The sequence below is a fragment of the Paramisgurnus dabryanus genome, chromosome 11 (genome assembly GCF_030506205.2).
Source record: "Paramisgurnus dabryanus chromosome 11, PD_genome_1.1, whole genome shotgun sequence".
Classification (NCBI taxonomy): domain Eukaryota; kingdom Metazoa; phylum Chordata; class Actinopteri; order Cypriniformes; family Cobitidae; genus Paramisgurnus; species Paramisgurnus dabryanus.
Window position 1 is genome coordinate 9,153,248 of NC_133347.1, and position 27,135 is coordinate 9,180,382.

Genomic DNA, 27,135 nt, shown 5'->3' on the forward strand with positions numbered 1-27,135 from the left:
AAAGGATGAGCCAGGAAAGGCAGATGTGACTGTGTCATGTCTGTTATGAACAGTCTTCCCACCTTGTGGTAACATAGTGAACTGTAGCTGCAGGATAGCATGCTCGAGAAAGAGAGAGAGAGTGTAGAGAGTGGGGTGGGGGGTAGTAAGGAGAGAAAGAGTGAGGAAGGGAGGGAGCAAGGATGGAGAGAAAAAGGGTGAGGGATGGAGAAAGAGAGAGAGAGAGTTTAAACTAAGAGCTATGTTTTGGGATGGACTAATCTGCTACAGAGCAGTGTGAGGATCGGAGCGCATTGTGTGAGCGAGTGTGTGGAGGACAGATAAGGAAAGAAGCCCGGCAGACCGACTGCTTGTTTTAATGTGCTGACTCTGGGGAGCTAAAATAAAAAAATATTGACTCTTCAGTCGTGTGCCGTGAGCCAGGGCACTAGCGCCACATTTAACAGAGGTGCACCAGAAAACAAGGGCGCAAGAGAAGAGAGAAAACACATCCAACCAGACAGCACATATAGAGGATTTCTCCATCCTTTTCTTCTTTTTTTTAATCGGTTTCTTTTTCGTTCTTTTTTTCTCGGGACCGATTCCCATTTCCAGTAGAGCGAAAAGGAGCCGTAGAGCTACGTGAGCACACACAGAAAAGCCAACACAAAACAAAACAAAAACGAGACGGGCGACAAGAAACACCAACAAGAAGATGTTTGAAATCAGCCGAACACTGAACGCTGCTTTGTTGAGCAATGAGGTAAAGGACTTGGATATTTCTTCTTCAGTCACCTCACTTCTCTAAGTGTCTGTTCATCATTTCGTCGTGTGTGACGTTTCTGTGTGTTTTATCAATGTGCCCGTGCTTCTATATGTTGCGGCTGACAGAGGTTTAAATGAATGTGCAGGGACGAAGCGTTTAGGTCCAGTTAAGCGTTTCGCTAGCTGAAGGCAGAACCTCTCTGCTCTATGGGCGTACTGTAATGGATGAGAGACTAGACTCGCTCTCTCTCCTTCTCCCACGCACAATCATTTCATTTTCTCATTTACTCAAAGCAAGATAGCTGTAACTGCTGAGCTTGCTTGATGACTTGCCCATCTGGGGCTCACACCGACTGCGTGCGTGTTTGCGTGCGTGTGTGTGTGTGTGTGTGTAGCACGAATCGAATGTAAACGTAAGCACACGGCGCTCTATCATCGTGGCAGTCTAGCTATCGCTTTCCCTCCACTTTTTGCTTTTCTTTAGCCTGTATATTTCCTTACCACCCTGGCTAGAATTCTGTTCTTTTCCTCTTTTCTTTCTGTTTCCCTGTAAACCTCGTGAGCAGTGTCTGAAGATGATGGTAAGGTGTTCACAGAACTCGGCAGTAGCCCAGGCGGAAGGCTCGTTCCCGGGCATGGGCTCGCTGCTTTTCCCCCGAGATTCGTCCAGCCAACTGGGGGCCAGGGAGCTGGGGGTAAGAGGATAGATAGATTTGTTAGATAAATGAAAGAGAAAATAGACGTAGCACAGTATAGTAACTTAATTTAGGTGAATGTGTGCAGCCCTACGGGCGAATGTTTTCATGCATCATTGTGTGATGATGTGGCCGCCTGCTTTGACTAGATCTTTCTATCAGTTATAGAGATAGAATGAGAGGAAAAAGCAGGTTGTGTAAGTCCATTGCTTGTATTGTACTGCTCGAAATGTGTTGTGTGGCTACTTGTGTACTGATGCCTGAAATTGAAAGTGTGGCGCGTATGTTTGTGTGTGCGTGCTTATATTCCTTAAGTCAGTGTTTTAAAGTTGAGTATCAAAGGGAACAGGTTTTATTGTGTTTGTAAATTTATAAATAACTTTGTAAATGTTCGCGCCTCAGTACAAAACTCTTTGGAAACGTCAAAGGCATGATCATGTTTTATTGTGGATCGAGTGTCTTGTAATACACATTCGGATTTATTGTATTTTTTCTATAGGAAACATTTACAGGACATCAAAAGCTATTTAATTCCTGTACTACTGATAGGTGGTAATGTTGTGATATGCCATTTTATAAAATACAACTTATTATATTAATTTTTATGCTCCAACCGTCACACTACATATGAAAAGCGTTATACTGTAAAAAAAATGGATGGATGTGTACATCTTACAATCTCTAAACAAGGTTTAATATTGAATTGATAGATCGGTGAGACATTCATATACAGCAAAAATCTAAACATCTTCACTTAAGTGTGAAACATTCTCATTCATTTATTTCTGATCTTCTACGACTGTCGTAAAGGTTATAGAGATGAGTGCATGGGAAAGCCCTGGCTGGCTGACTTTCTGGCTGGTGCTGTAAGCGTCGGTCGGTTAAGAATAAATCCCTGACTTGGTGCATTAAATCGACACAAAACTGTGGGTGTCTAATCTGTGATGGGCTCTCGTTCCTCGTCTCCACAAAACAGGATCAGCCTGCCTGCCTGGAGCCGAACCACATTCTCACACAAATCAGACTCATAGTGACAGCACAGGAGCTCCTCTGCCAGGGCACAAACACACACACGCGAAAACCAAACGTGCACACACATTGCGATCGCATTTTGGATGGGTGTTCATAAGCAGAGACAGCAGATTTTTAAACCTTTCCGAGGTGCATACACGCATTTCTCTTAAAATCCCTGGCAGCTCGGGGATTTTGAAACATTTTGATTATTCATCCTGGTTAGCTCTGAAAAGATAAAGTAAAAGCAGGCAGGTTTAGTCACAACCGCAATATTTTAATTTGAACTACATAGCGGTTTAACGAAAATCTGGGATAGTGTGATTCAGCAATCAGTTACTATTTGGCCTAGTAATGTAAAAAGGCTATACGACAAATTAATACGCAATGAGCGATATGAATGTGGTGCAAGCTGCTGGGAACTATGAAAATTTTTATTAAGAATGTTATTTATTTTTAACAATTTAATGTTTTTGAAAGATAAACATGCTTGGTCTCCTTCACTCTCAGACTGTCAACAAACCCTGATTTTGTTGATGTTATGATGTTTAAATGTTTGGTTTACACGTTTAATGTAAAAGATAAAAATTAACTAAATAAAACTATGAGCTTTTCTTCCTTAATTTTATAATATAGTGCTGTTCATTATACAAAATATCAGATTTTATGCAAAACAATATTTACCCATACCATTGTCAACGAGTAAAAATTAAATAACAAATTGTTAGTTTTGGGTCACGAAAATATTTCAGTTTTTAATAGAAGTACCAACTGTTTAATACAATGGTTGCAATCTTGTACTGCTGGCCTGTTCAAAAATCTTTTTTTTTGTCTCGCATTCATCCGTAAATACACAACTCGCATTTCAGATTGTAATTAACCAGGTTAAAGCAGAGCATCGTTACAGTGATTAATGGTGCCTTCATTAACTGAAGCCAGATCATTTGCATACATTAAATCATTGTACAGACAAGAGGTAGAGGTCTGTGTGTGTATGCCTTTTAGGGAGATTTTTTATTTTAATGTGCATTAGGTTTCTCTCAGACATCTTGCTGGAGAAAATGACTAGAACGTTCCATTTGAATGAAGCTTTTTCAATTATTTTCCATACGCACGGTATGGAATTAATATATCACAATAATGACTGCGTTTTATGATTAAGTAAATCAATCAAGCAAAACTAAATCCGTAAGCATTTTTAACAAACATCAACTGACATTAAAAGCCAAGCGTAATCATTACAAGCAATAGATCATTAAATCTGACATAATTTACTAAAGGTTATCAGAGCGCTTTAACGTTTCTTTTTCTTTTTCTTTTTTGCAAAGTAGCAGGACACAGTAGTTGTGTTTGACTGTTGTGTCATGCCAAGCACTCTCATGGGTTCTCAAACATCCAAAAGACATTGAACTGATTTCTAATCACGGTTAATAACCGTAGCATTTTTTTTTTTAATTAAGCATGACACATTGCCACTCGAGATACTGCGCTAAGCAGGATACGGTACGATTTCCAATTACAGAACATTTTCAGCATTCAGCACAAATGATGAAAGACTGAAATATCACAAAAGCGCAATCACAGGAAAAACGGCACGTTCAAATGAAAACTTGTGTGACTCGCCATAAGGTTACGGATATTAATCCGTACACATGCAGATTCGCTGGATAGAAAATCAGCTTCTGATTGGCGCTGATGTGCTAGCGTGCACACTCCAGAAGTTCAGGGGTTACAGCTGCTCTACCGTATCACAAACGGCTGCGTGTTGGTTTCCAACTTGATTTTCGACCATTTTTTGAAGACTACATTTACTCCTAAATTCGTTAGAGGGAGCTGAGAAACAAACATAGATGAGGGGGAGAGAAAAGGGAATTGAGGAGCGATTGGCAAATGTCTGTTGGCAGTACGAGAGATAGGCAGGGTCATCTCTATTTCACAACAATGATTAGCTCTGCCCATCTGCTGGCTCGACAGGCTCCTCCTGCTGTGATTGCAGTGTCCTCTGTTCAATGTAGCCCTGGAAATTAGTTCATTTGTGCTGCTCAACCCCAGTCTAACTGTACCGAGAACAGGTGCTGCATTCTACCCCCGCACAAAGCCGTAGCGTGTGTGTAAGCGTGAATTCTGCACAAGAGCAGCCGAGCGGCGACTGAAGCAGACTCATCAACTGTGAAAAGATTCACATCTCTCAACACAATAGCGCTAGATTGCAGTGGATCAACTTCCTGTACAGAAATAAGAACCCTTTTCTCCTTCTAGTAGAACGTCTCTGCCTTGCCAAGTTATTAGCGTTCACCCTAGAATACAGGCGCCAGTACCTTTTTACCTCTGTGTATATTTAGCCTGGCACAAAAGGTACAGTGCTAAACCAAATATGACACTAGCGTTTCATTTTCATTGCTGAGAATTGAAAGCGTTTCCCATCAATATTCCGCTTCGATTTACATTCCGACACTTCCGTATAGGACAGACCGTAATTCGTTTCCTGGAGCCCTGCGGCTTTATCATCTGTAGCATTGGGGGCGGCCGCTATTCTCATGGTGCTTCGCCATTTTGGAAGGAAGGGCACAACAATAAACTGTTTAACCTGCAGGTCACTCAGCGGTCACACTCATATACGACATTCTTGAGAAAATTTGCCACTTTGTGCAGAGCGAACTTGTGTGAGTGCATGTGTAAATTACACAAGTGCAGAAACTGCGAATGCTACCATGCACTAGAGATAGAGTACCACCTGTTTTTAATAGACATACGCCAAATGCTGCACAGGATAGCATCCAAATATTGCTTGAGCATTATGGTGACAGTCTGTGCTCATATGTATTGTCAGTAGATGTGATATTGAACTGAGGAACACATGCGCAAATTCAATAAAATAGGAAGTGGGAGTGAATGCGTCTTTTTGACAAACAACAATCACACAACTTGGTTGTGTGCTGCATTTGGGTCGAACTAGTAAGGGCTACCTGAGCCATAATAGACATGGGACCATCCTTTGTATCATGCATTACCGCAAGCAATCTGGCTATAAGGAAATATACGCCTATTTTGTAGTATTAGCGTGTAAAGCAGGGACAGACAACGAGGGCACTTATTAGGAAACAATAATGTATCAACATGCAATCTTGAGAATGATCTGATCACATGTTTGCAGTGTCTGTGTCTTCTGTGTGTGTGCGTTTGTGCATGGGTCGGGTCCGAATGGATAGTAAAACCCTGAAATAGCTACAACCTGTGTGTTTATGTGTACATTCGCACAAGGCCAAAAGCTAAATAAAATTATCCACACTCATGTAAACACATATATGCTTCAGGACACTGGTGCATGAGCAAGAGATTTAGCGTAAATGAAAAAAACGCTCCACTGGGCACCATCACCAATGAGGCGAGGAGCAGGTGTATCCAGCCAGGCAGAGAGAGAACCAGGGCAGCCTGCCTCAGCTGAGTCTCAGCCCCACCAGAGCTCCTCTCGCCTGGGAGGACAGGTGACATCTGGCCCCTATGCCTATGTAGTGGAAGACACGTCCCTCCAGGGACCTCAGACTCACTTCTGAATCTATGAGCCCTATGTCGCTATGGAAGGGTTTGATTTTTCTCACTGCCTTTACTTTTTGATGATTTCACGTGGACTGGGTGTTGATGAAGAAAAAAGCAGATTGGAGGTCGTAAGAGGCTCTCGCCTTTTCCTCTTTGAAAAGAAAGTCAGCGAAGACAGGGGTCAGCATGAGTGATACAGGCACCATGACCTGGAAGTAAAAAGCCTGTGATTTCAGTGGCAGGGGGCGAGTTCTGCCGATGATGGTCCCAGAAGAAAAACAGGCTCACGTACAGAATAAAGGTCTAGCCTTTATTTGGAGTTTCAGGGATGTGATTTCTGCACAGAAAATGAACATCAAAACATAGGATTCGGTGAACAGCGAAAGCTTTGTGTTTCAATTGAGACTATATAAGTAAAACCATGAAAAGATACAAAATAGAGAAAAAGCAGGAAAGGCAAAAAAAATTACAAAGGAAGAGTAATTTTCAGGGCTGAGCCAGCACTTTGTTACTGAGAATGCACACTAAAACTGTCTGTATTTTCAAAAGCAGAAATAGTTCATGTTTATTTCAATAGACAATAGTGCTGTTGTACTTTTCCAGAAAAGGGAATTTGAATGATTCAGTTCTCGCAAGCACATTTACGTGTATTTCAGGAATGATGATGGAGTGATTTTAAAAGAGAAACGTTAAGTGCTTACGCAGGAATGTGTGTTAAGTGCACGAATGCTCGGCTGTCTGGTTTATCCTGCTTTGCTTAAGTACTGTAATTAATGGTTTTGTTAATTGAACAGGAATTGCAAAGGCGCTGTTGTGTAAAAAGCAGTACGGGTACTTCATCAATTTCACTCTCCTCTTTCTTTCTTTTATTTTGCGTCCATGTTACTTCTATGGCTCAAATACAGCCCCGAAGGCAAAAACAGTTGTTGAATTATACATGCTACTATCATTTTAGTGTAATCTTCTAAGATGAACATGATCCGTAGCCGTTTCATTCTTCACACCAGGAGCATGAACGCACTGACCACTAAGAGAAGAGATTATCCTTCTTTAACCAAGCTAACAAAAACAAGCTGTCATTCCACGAAAAGAAGCCGCATTTCTTTCAGACACAGTCGATCCAAAATGTTGGATTATACTCTAAACACATTAGCAAAAGCAGTCACACACAGACTGGTTGTTATTAAAAAAGTCCAATCATCCATTAGATTTGGGCGGCCATTTTATAGTAGGATTAGCCGCGTTGCTATGACACGCAGGCTGTTTCTAAAGTGATAAATGTGCTCTCTGCCTGAATGATAGCCTGTGCCCAAAAGCTGACACGTTGACGAACTGCGCTGTTTCCCCGAATTGATAGTTTCTGAACCCATACATTTCATTGATTCGTTAATTGTTCGGGGGAGTTGGAGGCGCCTGACTGTCATGAATAAATGATGGATGCCTGGCATGTGTGCATTACTGAGGAAGACCTTTGAGGCGTGGTGTTGCTTCCTCTGAGACGCCAACCGTCCTCTTCACAGCCCCGAGGAGCCGCTGGTCCCCGTTAGCTTCCCCTTGCATTAATAATGCATTCACTCTAACAGCAGTGTTCAGCATTAAATGTTCTGCCATGAAGCTTGTTCAAAAACATCAATACAAACTCACTAAAATAACCCCATTTCGGGCAGAGCGTAAAAAGAAGTTGCATATGCTAATTGCATCTTAAGGCATTCCTTCTGTCTACAACTAGCGGCTCTTGTATCTTTTTCTTTCTGCAAATCTATTCCTCCCTCTCTTCTTGCTCTCTTGCTCCTGTTCTGGCTAAGTAAGTCACCATGAATTCTGGAAGACAGCAAGGATGGAGGGAGTGGTACAGAAATACTGACGTTGCTTTTCCCAGGGCTAAGAAAGACACATTGATGGAGTATCTACAAACAAGGAAAGATATGTGGGGGAACAGGAGGAATGAGGGAAGGAAAGAAGAGAGATCGATGGTATATTTCTGGGTGATTTTACCCCGGAGATATGAGTTGTACTTATAATAACAATGAGCCAAAATTGACTGACTTTTGCAGATAACTCATAGTAAACTCTCAAGAAAAGAATCAAATTATGTTGGTGAGGAAAACGAAACACTATTATTCCAAAAAACAGCATCGATAACAATAACTTTTGAAGAGGCGAGCCTGTAGTTAGACAGCTTAAAATTCAAGTAAGAAATTCTAGTGATTTTATGTTAAAGCATAAATGATTAGGCGCCAAAAGACAATTTTTAAAATTCAATAAAGACTTATTGAAATGCACAGTGAGTATTTATTGTTGCTCTGCAATAAATAGTCTAATAAAAGCTACATTCATCTTGTGGTTGCTCTTAGCAAAACCAGGCCTGGTCAACATACAGTAGTAAATGTAGCTCCTCTTCTCTGAAGGGAAGCACTGATTAAAGACCAGGCCAGATGGACCACAGCGGTCTTCCTCATCGTGATCGAGAGCTCCAACTGCGATCAAACACAGCAAAGACCACCCTACAGCCAAGCGTCATACTGCAAGACTCGATCTCCACCATCACTCGGTCTCCCTCCAGCCAAGTGCCATCGACCACATAACAAGCAAATGAGATGGAAAGAATCATCAGTGATGTTCAGATGATCAGAAAGGAGCTCAATGTCACCTTTGTTTGAAACAGGCCGCGAGGAAAGTCTCACACCGGGTTCCAGATTTGCTCAGAGGTTCAATAGCACCACATTTATCTTATTTCCCTCTATATAATGAGGGTGTTTCTTAATGGTGCAAGTAAAAGTCAGCATAACTATTTGGTAGTATTTCAACCATGACAAACACTGATGACCCCATATTTTATATGGACAATATTGATCACAGCAAAAAGATTCCCATTTTCTTTAAAGTTGCCTGACTATGCAGAACAACTCAGGTTTTCTCATATCTTAACATGGCGGGCTCCGTCTGGGTGAGCCGAGCCTGAGCTCAGCAGCCTGACACATGCAGTGCTGCCTGGCGGTGAAGCCGCCATAAAGAGTTGATGTGGTGTCGAGGTTCTCTTTTGAGAAGGTGACAGGAACAGGAATTGGACTGGGTGATACTCATGTCCTCTGACAGAGGGAGATATTTGCTTCAGAGGGAGGAAAATTCCCCCCTTAAACCCAAAGCGAATGAGAATTGTGACAATTGGGATATGTCAAATAAAAAATAGAATTTGACGTAAGGAGAAAGAAAATAAATTATTGTCTCTTCAAAAAATCGTAATTGAACAGATAAAGCATTTTTGGAAAACATTTCAGGGTTCTTTATATGCAATAGTTACGTTTTAAAAGTCTTGCATTGAAACATTATAGGAACTCATTGAATGCTTTCAGTTAAACTATGCACTTTTTACAATATTAAAAACAAATCTATTTTATTATTAATACTTAGTGTTGTGTATGTACTTTATATAGTCTAATACTAAAAGTCTAAGAATGGGAGAAAGTAAAATGCTTTCGGAGAACAATTTAACTTTTTAAACAAGGCACCAAATGAGATGTGCAATTTTTAACACAACTGAGCTGACAGTTTGCAGGGATCTACACTTCGGTGTCTTTAAATAAACCTGTTATTATTCAGGGTGAAAATTGAGACAAAATAAATGTTCCATCTCACAGGAAGATTTCGCTCGGATGAAACAATTATCACCATGCCTGATGCATGTTTTAACATGTTCCGCTCTCAGAATAGATGCTTGATGCTCATACTGGAAACTGAATTGAATGTGTAGGATGCATATGGAGAAAATCAATGCCATTGAAGGGACACTGATGCAGCGCAGGTAACACACTCAGTGTGGGTTTGAAATATTTGACAAATAAGAGTATTTGGATTTATGCTTGTGGCCCAGTAAAGGAGTCAGGTGGTGTGTGTGTTTGTGTGGTGTTTGCAAGCAAGGAAGGGACGGGGCATGTAAGGTTCAGAGTAATTAGCCAGATTGAGGGCTCAAATGAGGCAGTGTGTGAGAAGAGGCTGGGGCTAAGCATTTGTGTGTGTATTTGTGTGTATTTGTGTTAGAGGCCAGGCTGGTGGGATGCTCTAATTGGAGCTAAGCGGCCGCTGAGGATCAGAGGTACTCCAGAAACAAAGGAGTACAGGCAGAGAGAGAGAGAGAGAGAGAGAGAGAGAAAGAAAGGGAGAAAGAGAGATTGTCCTGGGTGTGTGCGTGTGTCTCTGAGTGTTTGAGTGAACAAAAACTAAAGTGACATTTTACATGCTCAGCTAGCAAAGGCTTTGACCAAACCTCTTACTCCATCAAAATCACACACATCTGAACGAAGTATAAGAAGGAAAACACCATAAAAATTCTACATAAAATTTTGAAATGAAAAGACTAAATGTTTTGGCATGAATACATAAAAACAACTTGTTCTCTGTGCATATTTTAAATTTCATTTTATGATGACACTTAATAAAAATTACAATCCACTTTATGCCGACTGTGTCCGAGATAAAAACATGAGCGAATACATTTTCAGTGTCAATTAGTTTGCCGAGCGTATAAAAGACCATTTTACAGAATGAAAATAAATCAATTAGCCTTGTTGCTTTTAGCTCGTTACTCAATTCACATGCTGCTTCACTTTTAATGGGTTTTTGACAGCTGATAAATTATGCGATTTACATTAGCTGCCCTGTTATAAAACCGCTCCAACGGTGGTCAGAACAGGCATCCTTTAGCGCAACAATACCTACATAAAAAGCCCATTTGGCAAAATGGCTGGCGTACAATGCAAGTGGGTAGAAGGACAAATGACTGCGTCTTATATAAAATGATGCAATCTTAGTTTGACTGCATCTACCTGCTGTTCGGTTTTCTGAGAGGCATATCCAACGCATGATGACTAAATGAAAGTCATTTATGTGTATAGACACACACATTTTTCTGCCATAGTAAAGATCCCTGAGGTCACTTCCTCCCACTCAAAGTGTCCAAGTATTCTTGGCCAAACCACCCACCACAGACCTCATGCCTGTCTAATCCTTAAGACCCCTCCCTCCATCTGTCCCCACCCAGCCCAGGAGTGAACAGAGAAACAGAGGGTCACAAGCATCCTCTGAGTCATACTGGACGCGTTCCCTCATCCTGTGCATCTACTGCTGCTGTATACGACTGCGATTCAAAACGCTCTATCATATGGATGAATAAGATACAAAGGAGATATAAATACATTGCAAATGGACGGGAAAATAATATTGATATTTCAATATGAAGACATCAAGATTAATGTTAAAATGTTTACATATATATATATTCATAAATTTATACTCTATTATTACCTGGTCATAAAACTGTGTATAATATATATTTTTTCTTTTAAAATGATTTTAGATAGATTTCAGAAAGTGTATGACATTATGTTGTCACAATACCAAAATTTCAGTGTTCGATACTGATACCAGTAAAATTTTACAGTTCTCTGTACTGATTTTGATACCGAAGCAAAACACAAAAACATGCTAATTAAACACTTGTTTATTAATAAAGTTAAAGGTTAATATAAAATAATAATAAAAAAGCATTGCCGTTCTGTATTTACTTTATACATCAAGCATAAAATGTATTTGTTGCAGAAAGGTTTCAGCAGCTGTTGTCTCTGTGTGTTTGCTGGGGTCTTTCATGCTGATGAACATCATCCTCTGATGCTTTAAAAGACAAATACAATAAACTTTAGTAAGACAACTGATTGAACATAGATGCATATGCAACTGGCACTAAATAACTGGTTTTAAATAACAAGACTGAGCTATTGTATTACATTTACAAAAGACTACAAAAATGTAAGTACCTGCATGCATATTAAGGATAAAACGACAAACATTGCTACTTTTTAACACAAGAATGTTGTATATATGTCATCAAAAAGCCCATGCTGTGTAAAATCTGTTAGGTAGGATTACAATCTATGGGTTTTCTCATTTTTAACCCATGTAAAAAATTTTAAAAAGCTCACCTGCTTGAACTCTAATGAATCCAGCCGACGCCTTTAATGTGTTCCCTCCTTTCCTCCCGACACTTTGCTCATTCTCTCAGTGATCCGCTTTAAATCTGAAGTATTTCTGAACGTGAGTAACGCGACTCTGCACATATTTAAATGATTTTGTGGAGTTCAGTGACCCTGCATTGGCGGTTGCGTCTATGAAAAGTTTCTGACTGACAACCGCAGGCATAAGTTCCCGGTGGACACGGCTCTGCGGTGGTTCCCGTACTTAAAAAAGACCCGGCTCTTTTGACAACCCTTTAATGCTGCCCAAAACAAAAAAGTTACATTTTATATCGGAGCGCAGATATTTCTGATTTGCCTTAGGATAAAATTATGCTCATATATGTTTCATGATCTGTTAAATTTTGCAAATAAGTACATCTGTTTTGATTTGTTTTGAGAGTCTTTGACTCTCTGAAGCATCCTGGTACAAAGACCCACACCTGGCATTTGGTCCTTTATAAAAATTTCTAAGAGACAGGAAGTGTGTGAATGAGAAAGAGAGATCCATTGTCATCACAAACATTGAAACGTTTGCTATTGTTCTTTTGAGTCTTAATACAAGTAATCATACATTTTAATAATGTTAATGGTGAAGTGTTTTTATTTATTTTATATTTATATTCTTATCTTTTACCTGTTATTGATACTGTAAGGAGCTGTATATATATATATATACAGGAGGGTCCACCCACATGATCGCTCGCTCTCACATGCAGACAAACAAACACACACATGCATGTCTGAAATGCCTTCTTGTCAAATAATATGAATGAAAAACCTAGAATGTAGATGCCACCCCACTTATACACTGATAGCTATTATACATCTCTCTGCACAGTACAGAAATTAAAGCCTGCATCATGTGTAAAGTCAATGTACACTGCTGCCCATGTAATGATGAGTTAACAGTGGAGAGCATCACTACTTGTTCTGTACGGGCTTAACAGCACAAAGTTTGAAGGCTGTGGAGAGCTTAGTGATGGCTACCGTCAGTGTCTGGTAGACTTCAGATGAACTCACACTGAGGTTAATGGAGTGACTCAAGTTTGTCTGCGCTATGATGAGAGAGGTCCTGTGTATAATTGAATCAAACCGTTGGTGGGAGGGACCTGAATTAATGTCTTGTTGTGAGGAAGATGAAAGGTAATGCCTTCAAAAACTCACATTTCTCCACATGGTGCAATAGGAAGCAAAACACTAGTTTGCCGTTTATCAGAGGTGGCCTGTGCTCAGCAGGATTTAATGAGCTTTTTAGCATTATGTGAATATTTCACGCATTTCTACAGTATATTTTCATATGGGTATGTTTATTTTGTAACTAAAAACTTTTCCTAAACATTTTCTTCGAAGATATATTGAATATTGTCTGATCTGTTGTGATGTTTTATGACAAAATACAAATATTCTGCTATTGTGCATTTAAAGAGTACAGGAAAAATATAAGTAGGGTACACAAAATTAGGCTTTACTTGGTTTGTGCTCTCAAGTCTGAGTAAAAAATGTCTTTCATATTTTATGGCTCTGCTGCTGGACTCTTATGCCAAAAGTGTTCTTGTCAAGTCAGTTGCGCACCGTGAGGGACCACGGCTGTGGTTTTAAGAGGAAGTGCAGGTGCAGGGACGATAAGACCACAGCCGCAACACGTTTCCCAGCCCAATGCAGCCCTGTGATTTGTTCTATTGTACCACTACGGCAGCACAAAGACCCACACCATATTAAAATGACACCCCCATTATTTCTCCGCAACAAACCTGAGAGCGAAACGCATTCACACAAAACTCCCCGAAGACCCATTGAATGCACAACATTAGGATTGTATATGCGGAGTAAATGGGTGCAAGCAGGAAATGTGTTTTTGCCCGTGATGAATTCCATATCTCGGTAAATAAAACAAGATCTGAAATCCCTTCATTCGGCGAGCAGTCGCTCTTGGGCAGCCCTCACCGGTGGAGATGTGAAATGGGTTTTGTCAGGAGTGGGAGCGGCTGGTCTCGCGCTTAATTATTGATTCAGTGCGCGTGCAGCTGCGAACAACAGAGAATGTGGGAAGAGTTGGCAATAATACTTAGAGAAGAAAAGAAACAGAAGAAATAATGCATTGGGTAATGTTATTTTATCATTCTGAGCAGGCGGCAACTGCATGTAGTAGCCTATGTGTGTGTGTGTTTGTGCGAATGTGTGTTTTATTTTTCTTTATAATCTTTTTACTTTTTAATCAGTGGAAATAGACATTATGGGTCATTGTTAATAATTTACTTCGATTAACAGGAAATTAACGATACGGCTTTTAAAAATTTTTGAATAAAATATTAATCCCTGTAAATGGTGTTTTAACGTTACCTCAGCCGATTGAAAGCATTTTCCCCTCAGGTTTAAAATAGAAAATAATTCCATTCAAATAACCGAGCAATCAGTGGTACCGTTTCTTTTTGACACACTTCTCCAAAAGCAAAGGTGTTTTAAGTGTACCTGTCTTCCACTCGCAACAGAAGGTCAAATTAGCCGTCAATCAGAACCGCCGTTTCCCCAAAGGCGTCACGCGCACGCCTTGCCTCAACCGTCTCCTCGAGAGCAGCGCGCGCCACCCCCTGTCTGTCGCCGCTCAGCCAATAAGATCTCACACCCGCCTGGCACTACGCTCCATAAATGGTCTGGAGGAAAAAGGGATGCTCGCACTACTAGCTCCACAGAGTCACTAAGGGGCCGCTTTTTTGTTTTCATCGTTTTATTTTGGATATTTTCTCCCTCACAATCATTCACACACGAAAATATAAACGCTCTCCGACCGTATCAAGTTTCCGACTGCGTTTATCCATCTTTCAGCCGACCCGTCTCCATCCGTCTGTCCTTGGGTCCACGCGACACCTCCTTCAAGACTTTCGGGAACGACTTCCCCCCAAAATCGCTCAAGATTCATTTTGTCCGGTTATTTGATTAAAAACGTGTTTTTCCTTTTCTCCGTTCACCCCAGGACACGAGAATGGTCATGGTGAGTAATGTGCTCTCATATAAGGAAGAATAACACTGGTGAAAATCATTGCAACACGAGCCTTAGCCTTTGAGTAATTCCTTTATCCCTCGTAATATTCCTAATTTCATAAATCCAGCTTTTTGTCGTTTTCTTACACATGCGCACGGTGACAATAAGGGTGAAGGCGATGTTATTGTTGAAAGATTATTTAGGTGCGGATTTTGCGTAAAGGTGTGTATGTGTGTGAATGTGTGTGCACTTATGGTCCTTCCAGAGCAGGTGTGTGGGGTTGGTAATCTGTACGCTGTTCAAGCTAAAATAGAAATGTAATTTGTGGTTCAATAAATTACAATAAGCAAACATGTTTAAAGTATATCAATATTTGTTACAAAATTTTGTATCTTAGCCCATTTTAAGTACATAACTCGTTTGAAATCAAACTGATGTGTTGACCACTTGTTTCTTGGCATAGTTTAATGCAAGAATTACTACTTTTCATAGTAGTAACGCTTTAAATGTGCAAAATCTTCTTCCAGAAATAGAATAGAATTGAATCAATGTTTTGAATGATTCACATGTCATCCTTAAATGTAGCCTTTTTTATATATACATACTTGCAATGTAAAGCTTTAGTATAATTTCCAATCAGTGCATGCTTTTAACTTGCATTAATTAGCAATGCTATGCAGACACCCTATTACCATAATGCCTGTAGGTGCAATCACTCTACACTAACTCAAGCTGAGACCACAGTAGCGATTGATTGCCATTGCTGCTTCTGAAAGGGGCTTCTGTTAGCCAAAGCGCATGTGCCTCCGTCTGCAAGACTGCCAGAGTGAAAGTGTTAATTTTCCAGAGTAGAGCAGATGACGGACAGCTGAGGCAGCCAGTGAGGGAACTGAGGAGGAGGGGGCTATTCTGACCTCACCAATGAGGAGGGGGCTGGGAGTGGGGCTGCAGCGTTCGGCTCATGCCGAAGCCCGTGCATTCACAAGCAGCCTCACTCGGAGGAGGAATGCCCACTCTCTCTCCTGCTGACCGCAAGCTGCCTCGCCACCGCTGAGATACATACAGAGATAGCTAGAGATCTCCAAGTGAGGAGACGTTAGCAAGGCTATAGGCGAGAACTCTGCCCGCCGACTTACAAATGGAGTGGAACGGGTTTAAGATGGTAAGGATGCTGCGGAGGTTTTGTGCAGACAAGCGTGTGCGGATGTGTGCGTGAGTGTGTGTTTGCCCTTGCTGTGTCTTACTGCCTGCAGCTGCAGTGGCAGCATTGGAGTCTCTCTCTTTCTCTTCCCTTTCTCCTCTTTTTCAATTCTGCATGCTACTCCTCCCCTTTATCTTAGGATAAGAGGAGCTTTATGTGAGAACAAGGCTGAAGAGAGGAGAGAGGCGGAGAGGAGAGGAAAGAAAGGACAGGTGTAGCAGGTTCTTAGATGCTGCGGTGTAAAGCCCATTTACGATGTAGAGAATCCTAATGCTCACCTTTTTTGGTCTCATCTTCATTTTCACTTTCAGTTTAATGCTCGCCATTAAAATTATACATTCTTGTTTTTTATACGACTGATGTATTTTAATAAAAATATATGTTTTCTTAAATAACTGATTTAAATTTCCAATCCATATTACATTTACGGTAATGTCGAGGAGCACTCGTTAAAGGTTGTGCAATTGTGTAGCAGTCTATGTGTCAGATTGTAAGTTTGTAAATGAGAATGAGTGGGAGTGACCTCGTGCGTACGTCTATGAGAATTTATTAGGCAGTGTCGAGGGTGTGTTTCCATCCATAGTGTAGTTTGCGTTCAAGCACGTCTAGAGATGACTGGCTGTGTTTACCAATCCGCTATCACTGTGATAGAGATAGGGCAGGCTGCACTAAGCATGCTGCGCTGTACGTGTGTTGTGTAAGTGTATGTGTTCATTGTTGACTAAGGGCTCAGAGACTGCCTCCCCCGGCTGTCACCAGGCTAGTGGGAGACTGTGCCTGCCAGGAACCAACTCTCCCCGAGACAGAAACAGAGAGAGAGAGAGTTGCAAAGCTTACAAACTGAGCTTGGTAAGAAAATTCTTAGGCCTGTATTATTACATCATATAAAGATGCATGACAACATAATTGCAATGTTTCGAATGGATAAAGCAGAACAGATTTATGTTTTAACAAACTTGCTATGACTGTCAAATCCCCAACCTGAGCGGCATGGCTGTTTGGCTTCAAATGTGGGCAGCATTATTCATTTTCCAGGCAAATGTTTAACTGTTTGTGTGTGGGCTTTAACATGCAATCAAAATGCTAATTGAAAAGAGGGCAATTCCCAATAGTGAATCCTTGCTTTACCATCTTCCTCCCATTTTCTTTGTGTGTACGTGTGTTACTGAGGTACAGATGCATAGGGGCAATGAGGGGGCTTGTCTACAAGTATCGAGAAGATGGTTATAGTGAAACATTGAAGAGAGAGGAAATAAGTTAAGGGGTAATACTGTAGCTTCCACGTAGGCCTATACATTACTCCACCTCCTCCGCAATGCTGACGTCTCGGCAATACACTCTCCTAATGGCCATTACGCAGAGCTATGGCCACGTAGATAGAGCCTATCTGTACTTCGCTCGGCTCATTATTTACTCTCCTCCGCTTTCACCTCACATTGTCCCCTACTTTCCATTTTCTTACCTTCCTTCCTTATATTTTTTCTCCCACCTCACTACCCGCTTTAGGGGTTTCTCCTTTGTTGTCCGACTCCAAGGTTGCATATCAATGCTAATAAGGCTAAAGCTGGACGGAATATTAAAAAGGGGTGGATGAGGGCGCAGGTGGACAACAGAGAGAGAGAGAGAAGAAGAGAAGACATGCTGCCGAGATGCTGAAATCTGGGCAGCAGGGGTGGGGAAAATGCCCCAGGATGTGTGATGGCTGGGTGGAAGAGTTTGCACCCCTCTCCACACAGCGTGACTACACATGACAGCTGAGTGTCAAAGTGTGCCACTTGATTTTTCAAGAGAGTCGGGAAGAGAGAGAGGCTCAGGTTGCGCCCCTCTGGCGGCATAGACTCAGGGCTCTGTGAGCGTGCGTGTCACAACCGCATCCATCGCTCACAGTTCCACTGCAGGAGAACAGCAGCATCCATCTGACCGACTGCATGTTTTTGCAACAAGTCCTCAGTCGGTGGCGCCGTAGAGCTTCCACATGCGTGACTTTTAAACATGGACAGGTTTCGGTTTCAATATTTTAGGTACAAGGTTGTGAGGAAACCATTATGGGCACTTGTCGTATTGCGTTTCTGTATAAAGACATTTTATTTTTGTAAGTGAAACTTATATTGTTGGAAGATATTTCCTTAGCTGATGAAACATCAGTCAGGACCAGCTTGGACTGACTTCCATGCAAATCATGAATAAGTACTTTATGTAGCTATGCACTATATATAGGAAAGAGAATGGACATTTGTTGTTATTACTGCACAAGGTAAACAGCACCATTTTCTTCAGTTTTTGCCTGCTTATATGTCATTTTAAACATTAAATGCCCTCAGTGTGCTGTAGTCCGATCAGTAGTAAACATACTGTACAGGCCCACTAAATGACTGACATTAGATCAGATACACTAGGTCACAAGAAACAATACAAATGGGTTATTGTCCAGCATCAGAATTTTTAAAAAGCCCTTGAAGCCAATTTGTTTTGCACATATAAGATTAAGGTCTGAACTTACTATAACCATTATTTTTACAGGATTTAAAAAATATTTCTTGTAGAATTATTAAAAATTTTTAGATTATCATTAACAAAAATTATCATTATCGCAACATGATATTACATTAAATATATGCATTTACAAACTCATGTTTCGGTAATGAGAATTAAAAAGTTGTCTAAGTACTATGACAAACAAAATTTCAACTTTTATCTGGAGAGAAAAAATAATAACTGCTTACTTGGTAGCCATCTTGAGTGTCACAGTAAATTATGTCCCTTCCAACTATTTTGTTTTAAAATGTTAGTTTCTTGAGGGCTTAAACATTGAAAATATTTGGGGAGGATGAGAAAATTGGTCTTGGAAATGTTATTCCTTATTATTGTCTTTTTACCAATGATCACCAAATACCACATGTTTCTTTACTGTAAATGTCTATAGTATAACATGCACTAAAGATTTTTATTTTTATTTATTTATTTATATTTAATTATTAATATTTCCATGTCAAAGAACCCAAATCCAGTCATGGACACTTTGCGGTAATGAAATCTTTCCCCTTAAATGTGGAAAAAACAACAAAATTGGTTTGTATGATGTAATTTGAAATTATGTGCAAAATAGTACATGAAGAGATGTTTGTAACTGCTGCTTATTTTGATACTCTTACTTTACATTTTCTTTTTTTAATCAAAATGTTTCATGACACCTCATTTTGCGAGAATCACCCAAATCGGTCTGCCGTTTGGACAAGTGGCCATGAAGCCAGCCAGGGGAGGCAATGAAGAACATATGAAATCATTTTTACAAATGAGACGTACAGTAATATACAATATACAACTGCACAAAGCAAGATTCACACAGTATTTCCTGTTTTTTTATGAATATATCAGGTAACATTAATGGCAATGCAACATTAGCCTTTAGTATAGTCTCATACTAGAGCCAGTGCCAAATGCCATTTTTAAGTCTTTATGCTCTCGTCGCAATACTGACATGACAACGTTAAAGGAGTAAACAGCAGTCTGTAATCTATTTGCTATGCTCTTCATTGCGATTGGAAAAAGTATCTTGATGCGTAATCGTTTTCAACGGCTCTGACAGATTTAGAACACAAAATGTAACCTCTGAATGTAATTACTGAATGAGTCTCACTCTGCCAACTGATTAGAGCAAATGCCTTGAGAGTTACTGGGGTAACTGAACATCCAGCTCTAGGGGGGATAGAGCACATGACAGGTGAAGGCAGTATGCGGTTATTAGACGAGTCTCACATTCAGACTTAAATAACTCAGAGCAGATTTCAGCAGCTAATGTGAGCTTTCATCACATTCCCTATTTGTGATCACATCGCTTTTGGGAGAGTTTTACCCCCTAGCCTTAATATGAACTGCTAGCAAACCTACACATTTTTGCATGTACATTTTGATCTTGGATTATAAATGATCCGTTCAGATAAAAATTGCCTAATGTGGAAAAATCACAAATGAGATCTATTTAATATCTCAGTTGCAGACTGACCTTTGCGCTTCCAAAATTTGACATCTCGCTTCTGTAGCATTTCAAATGAGATCATAAATTATGCTTAGATTTGTCAAAATACAAAATGTGCACAAAAAAAGATTAAATCACGGTGCCTTTACTATTAATCTTACAGCTTTATATCTTTACTCTATGAGACCAATTGTCTCTGTCTTTTAATACAGTAAATAGATTTTAAGAGACAAATTTCAAACCTAAATTGAAAATAAATGAGATCTCCATTAAGCCACCTGGTGAAATTGAACATGTTTCATCACTTTACTTCACTTGAAAAATGTTATGGTTTATGTAATAGTAAGGCTTAGTTATGATTAATTATCTACATAATATACTTTTGCAATGATGCAAGTACTTTCATTGTGAATGCGAAATATACATGAATACGAACAAAATGTTTTAATAGGTGTCCACAGTGATTTTTCATTTTGATTCATCCTCATTTTCCTTACAGAAAACTATGGAGAGAGCGCAAAGGAGAGAGCTTTTTTTAGGGAGCAGCATAATAATTCCTCTGGCACAAATTCAAAGTGCCGCGCACAGACAGACGATAATCATACGAATATACACAGCGCACACAACCTGCTTACCAACACTGGCAGAACTGGCAGATGCCTCTCCAGATACACGTTCCACATATAATAATAAAACCACGTTTGGGAGAAAGAGAATTGGGAAAGTGATTGCTAGTTAGAGTTGACCGTGTAATAGAAAAATACCATTTCTCTCTTTTACCGTTTTAAGCTGGCTCTCATCCCCTATCATTCCAGTCTTCAACCTCCCTCATTCTCCATCCCACTTTCTTTGTTTCTTTCCTTCTCCTCTCTCCCCCTCCTCTCTTGCTCTCTCTCTCTCCGCCTGTGTGTTTTGGTATTCATACAGACGTTTGGATTTGAGTGGCAGGTTCTCCCGAGACTGTGCACAAACTGCACATTTCTCTGATCTACATTTTGCACCCCAGGAAAAGACAGCACCAGCAGGCGAGTTTTTGCTCCTGCTATTGCAGAAACGGTTTCTTTTTCTCTCCTGCCCATTAGCCAATTAACTGACCCGCCTCCCGTGACGCTAAAGGACATTTCAAGGTCGCTCGCACTACGGAGGCTTGCCTCACGCAATCGCACTGAAATTAAAATGTTTGAGGCGAATAGTATTGGTGCATTTAAAACATTATGTAATGTGGTTTAATGTTAGCTTTCAAGAAACACGCCCGCAGAGAGATGCTGTTTGTGTTCTTTGTTGCTCTGGGTGGAGAAGATGGAAAAATGAAAAGAAGAAATGAGATAAGAAAGGGAACACGGGTATAAATGTCAAAGATAGTTCCGCTCTCTGAATATCAGTCCCTGAAGGTCAAAGGTCACCACAAGTGACGGGTTACAGAGTTTACGAATCACGGCAGCGCCCACAATGAAACACGATGGAGAAAGGGCAAATGGGGTGACCCACCAAAACCATCTTCCCCACAACAGTAACCATAGATACAGCCGCTGGCATTTTACAAAGGGATTGCTTTGCGTGAAATCTTGCCCCTGTAGATCCGCTCAGGTTGTGGATATTGTTATCTCGCTGTCAGGAGGAGTTAGGCTGATTAAAGGTGAGAGCAGACCTTTAGCAGAAGATGCTGTCTTGTCCAGGAGCAAATGTCTTCCTTTACACAAACACACACACATTACGTATTTTTTATTCAATTAAGCCCAGGTCAACCTTCAATCAGGAATCCAGTTAGCAAAAGCACGTCTGACAAATACAGCTCAATATTTCGGGCACGAACGGATCGCTTACAACTATCAAGAAGTCTGAAAAATATATTCCCACACATTAGGCCCGATCATGAGTGAAATCTCTTTTATATGCTTTCTTTGAGGATAACCATATATCTTCTGGTACGTTCTATATGAGCATGGATGACCCCCTGTAGGCGGTTTCAATTACACTGTACCCCAGCATTTGAAGATTAATCTGCTCGTTTGAATGCACATCACATTTGCTGCTTTCCTTGATATTCTGCAGAGGTTTTATCTAACCAGCTGCGAGACTACATTAGGTTCCCATCTCCCTCGCTGCTCCACATGTCTTAATTCAATTCCTTATGTCCCTAATAGAAATAAAGATAGAGATCTGTTGACACAGCGTTTAGGTCATTGCTGCTTTGCCAAATGAGATGACAGCAAAGTCTGTCACTTCACTGCGGTAAAACCAAACAGTTGCAGACGATTTATCCAGTATCCATATGTGACCCCGCTTGTAAAAACCCAGCTAAATTTTTTTTTTTTTAAAGTTATATTTTTGGGCCATTTTTGCCTTTATTAGATAGACAGTGATTAAGGAGACGACAGGAAAGTATAGGGTGGAGAGAGGGGTATGGGATTGGCAAAGGACCTCGAGCCGGGATTCGAACTCGGGTCGCCAGAAGTGCGTCTGCACCATGTGTCGGAGCACCGTCCACTACACCATCGGCTCCGACGCTAAATTATTTTTTTACATAAAATAATCTTTCACAATGTAAAGAACATTCAGTGAAAATATAACCTTAATATCAAACAATCAAAGATTGAAATTAAAATAAAATCAAACTTAAGCAGGGTCACGTATATTTTGGGTGCATAGTAGGGTGGTCCTTATAATGGGTCAAATTTTTCTTTTTTGAAATGTTCAACTCTCACCCCCTAAATGTGTTAGGATATCAATAAAAACACAATGCGCAAATTTTTTTTGCAGAATTGTTCCTACAGTATCTAGAGTACAGTATCTAAAGATTTGCGAGCTTTATGTGTATCGGCATCGGCCGATATGTGGCTGCCGTGTTCGTCAATTTTTTTCCGGCATTATTTACAGACAGAGTGCTGGACGCCGCAAGCGATTGCAGGTCATGTGACTAAAAACAACCAACCTTTCCATGACAACATCAAAAGATGGTTCCATAGCACCCTCACCTGTTTTTACTATTTGTTAAAAATAGTTTTTTTTAAGTTCTATAAATGTTACTTTTTTAAAATTGAGACTTGAAACATTTGGCATCATCATAGTGTCATTTTTATGATGTAAATTGGGTGAGCAAAAGCAGTATCGGCTCTAAATATCGGCTCAAGAAAATCGGCAGCCTGTATCGGTCATTGGCTAAGGCTGATGAAACAAAAATCGATATCGGCATCGGCACTGAAAAATCCATAGAGGTCGATCCCTAATCTAGAGGTTGCTCAAAGCCTTTGAATATTTCCAAAATCACATATTTTTTTCAAAAACTGTACCATTTAAAAACGCACAACAACCATAAAACTTGCTTCTTGAAGGGTAACTTTTTCCGGTTATTTCAGTCTCTTATGATCAGAGTAACCATATAGCGGACTTGCTTTGTGTTGCTTCAGCCATTGTCTCAGTGTATATTGTCTATTCACATTGAAACTTTCTTACTTTGAAAGACATATCACAACTAAAACAGGAGTTTTAATTGCATGGAGCGTGGTCAAATAAGTCCATTGCTTGCTGCCATAAGTATATATTATTAAACAATGATACATGCTAGCACAAAGTATCACATAATACGCAAATGTGTTAAACTTCAAAGGTCTTCAGCAAACTCTAAATATTAATTAATATTGATTTTTTATTATTTATTCAAACATATTGGTGGGGTGAGAGCATAAACTCTTAAAAGTTGAAAAATAAAGACCACCCAAATGCATAGGCACCCATTCCTCTACATCATTGAACATAAATGACAAAATTAAAACACTCCACATGGGATGACATATTTGGAAAGGCTAACAAATTGAATTTCTTTTACCTCTTTGTCTCTCATATTAAGATTGGTGCTATTTATTAACTGCCTGTCCTAGTTAGTTATGTAGTCAATCTTCCATCAATTACCTCAGCGTTGTCTTATTAAAGCGATGCTGTGGGGATGCTGCTTTGTTTTGCAGCTGCTTTATGAGTTCAAGTGCAGTATCTCAATAACTACACTGAACTCATGCAAAAGGATGTTTCTTTAGCAGCTGTGGGCATCATCTCATGAATAGAATGGTGTCCTTGTAAAGGAGGACTAGCTTGAGGTGAGACGTTGGTCGATTTGTTAAGTTACAAGCATGGATGCATTGATATAGACATTTTGGCCAATAATTAGGGCTGGGCAAAAAAATAGATTTTTCGATTAATCGTTTTTTTAAACGTGGTCGATAAAAAAAAAACGATTCTCAAGGTGCAGAATCGATTTTTTTTTTCATATTTATTTCTGCAAACATTGATTGGAGGAATGGAAGCATTTTAGATTTCGCAAGCAAGACGTGTTGTGGCTTTTAATTTCTTTTTATTTATTACTTAAACTGCTGTTCACGGTTCTTTTTTATTAATATAGTATGTGTATTAAATCTATATTCATTGAGTTAAATCGAGAATCGAGTATAAAAACCTACCTGAGAACCGGAATCGAAAATTTAATTGAGAATTGGAATCGAATCGATTTGATAGCTTGTGAATCGAAATCGATCTGGACCATCTGAATCGATACCCAGCCCTACCAATAATAGAGTAAAGTATTATTTGAGTTATTATCTGATTAAATCTGATGTACATATACAGTATTATGTATAATGCATTGTTTTGAATCAGTGCTGTTTTTATGTTGTTTTAAAATAGGTTTGTTTATCTTGTATATAAGTCAGATATTATATGCCTCCATTATCAGCCAATGAGGTAGACAGCAGCCCATTGATAAACGGCAGTCGTCCTTTTCTGCATAATGCAATAAATCTGCTCAACAAATCACAGCGCACCATTCCACGCATTGTAAACAACAATGGCGGCGTGTTGAATGCACACGGAATCCTAGCTTTCCTCATCTTGTACTTTGTGATCAACAAACAAACAAAAACAAAATAATACTTTGATGGCATTGATAAACATGTAGTGGTTTTCTGTGACGGGAAAGAAACGTAAGCCATCAACATCTAATAATTTACGCGAGAGGCACTCGCTAGACAAAAAAATGGCGGTTGCTTGTTCTCCCGACAGCATTAAGCTTATCTCATGCTAACACATTGACCCCAGGGGATCTTATGAAAAACGTTTCATTATTTTACGCGAAGCCAATGAAAATCGAGCAGCACCAAAACATTTTACAGCTGATCGCTGTCAACAAAGTTCAGCGACGACGTCCCAAGTATAACCGCAGCAATGACACTGTTATTAAAATGACAAAGTACGTGTTTTGATTAATGCCATTAATGTTTAATCAGTTTATACCACTAGTCAACTAAATGAATATAACATGGCAAAGATGAATGCATATTTTTATATTGATTCAATAGATTTATTGCATTTTGTGGAAAAAAATAATCCGTTTTTATAATAAATCTTTTTTATAATAAAATTATGGATTTTAATTTTTTTATGTTTTATAACCTAAAGATGCTATGTAAAAGTTTGTAACAGAAAATACTGTTTTTCATCTTTTCACTTTCTTGGTATAGAAAACACATTTTTACCTAAATTAGTCAAAATGGATGTATTGCGTTTTGAAAAAAAACTCTTCATTTGTTAATATGAAATGCTAGCATGGTCATTTACACAGTATATTGTGCATCCATACTTGAAGGATTGGATTTTGTATCCCTGTAGTTCTTGAAAAAGAGGCTGTTTGTTGGTGCAAACAGACCATTGTTGGTGAAGAATAAATGGCTAAAAAAAAGTCTGCTGGTAGGTAAGGAAAAACAAAAGACCACAGGGAAATGTGGAGGAGGAATTGTGTGCATGCAGTGTTGGTAGATAAAAATGGGAAAAGAAGGTGTTTTGGGAAAGAGGTAGCATTAAGGGAGAGCAGGGATCTGTGAGAAAGCAGCTGCAGGAAGATGAGGAGGCTGAGATTGGATTAACCAGAGCTCATGTGTGTGTTAGAATGAAAGACAGCATAGTGTGTTTATGTGTGTACAGAAACCCACCTCAGAAGAACTTGAAACTATAGTTGTTAGCTGCATTAGTAACTGTCTTCCATTTCCTCCCCTTTGCACAAAACACACACACACATCTACTTCCAAGCTTTTAATGTTTCTCTATAATGAGCAAATACTGCATGACAAGCTCGAACAGAGAAAATAATTAAAAGACAAATATATATTGTAAGGTCTTTAGCTGGGTTTCACATGCCCCATAACAAAACACATCCATCCTCATTTTACCAGCTCTCCAAACTCACTGCAATACCCAACAAGGGCTCCCAAGCGCAGCTTTAAACTCAACTATATAGTCTCAACGTGATTTGTAGTTGGATGGAAAGCACCTTGTTAGCTGGGGAGGTTCAGGGGTGCGCAGTATGCATAGTTTTTAGGGCGTTGAGGATGCGTTTTCTCTATTTGCCTAGCACAGGTGCGGCACTATTCTGCCACCTGCCAGCTACCCACAGCTATGTCAACGACCCACCTGGAGCTGACACAGCCTGGCATACTGCATGCACAGAGTAAAACACACTCGCAACGTACACAGAGACACATTTATGTCCTACTGAATAAAAACAGCTGAAACCAAAAGCCTAAGGGGGTTTGCTGGTTTTAATTGGTTGAGTGAGCTAAAACCAGCTAAGACTATTTTAAACCAGCAAAACATTTCGTGCTTGTGTAAGCTGTTGTTTGTCCACAGAGAAAAAACTAAACCACAGTGATCGCACAACCTCGCACCTTGCACTGTGTAGCGCAGAGATGCCTGCATGCAGCCATAACAAGGTCACCTTTATTTTAATGCTGAGAACTCCCTTAATGGGGGAGGCACAAGTAGATTATATGTAATATATATGGATGGTGGTTAGGGAGGGAGACAGCGGAAGGGTATATGAAAGAGAAAGAGTGTGTGGGGTTGGGCAGTGTATCTCTGGGACTGTCACTGACAATCAGCTCGAGGTCCAGAGCTGTCTGACAGACAAGGACAATATACGCATACACTCCCATCTCGCTATG

At 39.9% G+C, this 27,135-nt stretch overlaps 1 protein-coding gene across 11 annotated transcripts in view; it reads left to right on the forward strand.

Annotated features, from left to right (window-relative positions):
* Positions 1-207: 207 nt before the first annotated feature.
* The window catches only part of elavl4 (ELAV like neuron-specific RNA binding protein 4), a 98,545-nt gene continuing 71,617 nt past the window's right edge, over positions 208-27,135 (forward strand). For 2 of the 11 annotated variants that reach the window (XM_065248481.1, XM_065248480.1), the window contains exons 1-3: positions 208-742; positions 1,311-1,439; positions 16,903-17,025. In XM_065248481.1, the coding sequence (XP_065104553.1) occupies positions 695-742; positions 1,311-1,439; positions 16,903-17,025 (300 nt within the window). In that variant the 5' untranslated portion in view covers positions 208-694. Of the gene's footprint in view, positions 743-1,310; positions 1,440-14,692; positions 14,985-15,947; positions 16,138-16,902; positions 17,026-27,135 lie in introns of those variants that run through there. The other 9 variants (XM_065248479.1, XM_065248478.1, XM_065248482.1 and 6 more) reach the window with 8 other exon arrangements.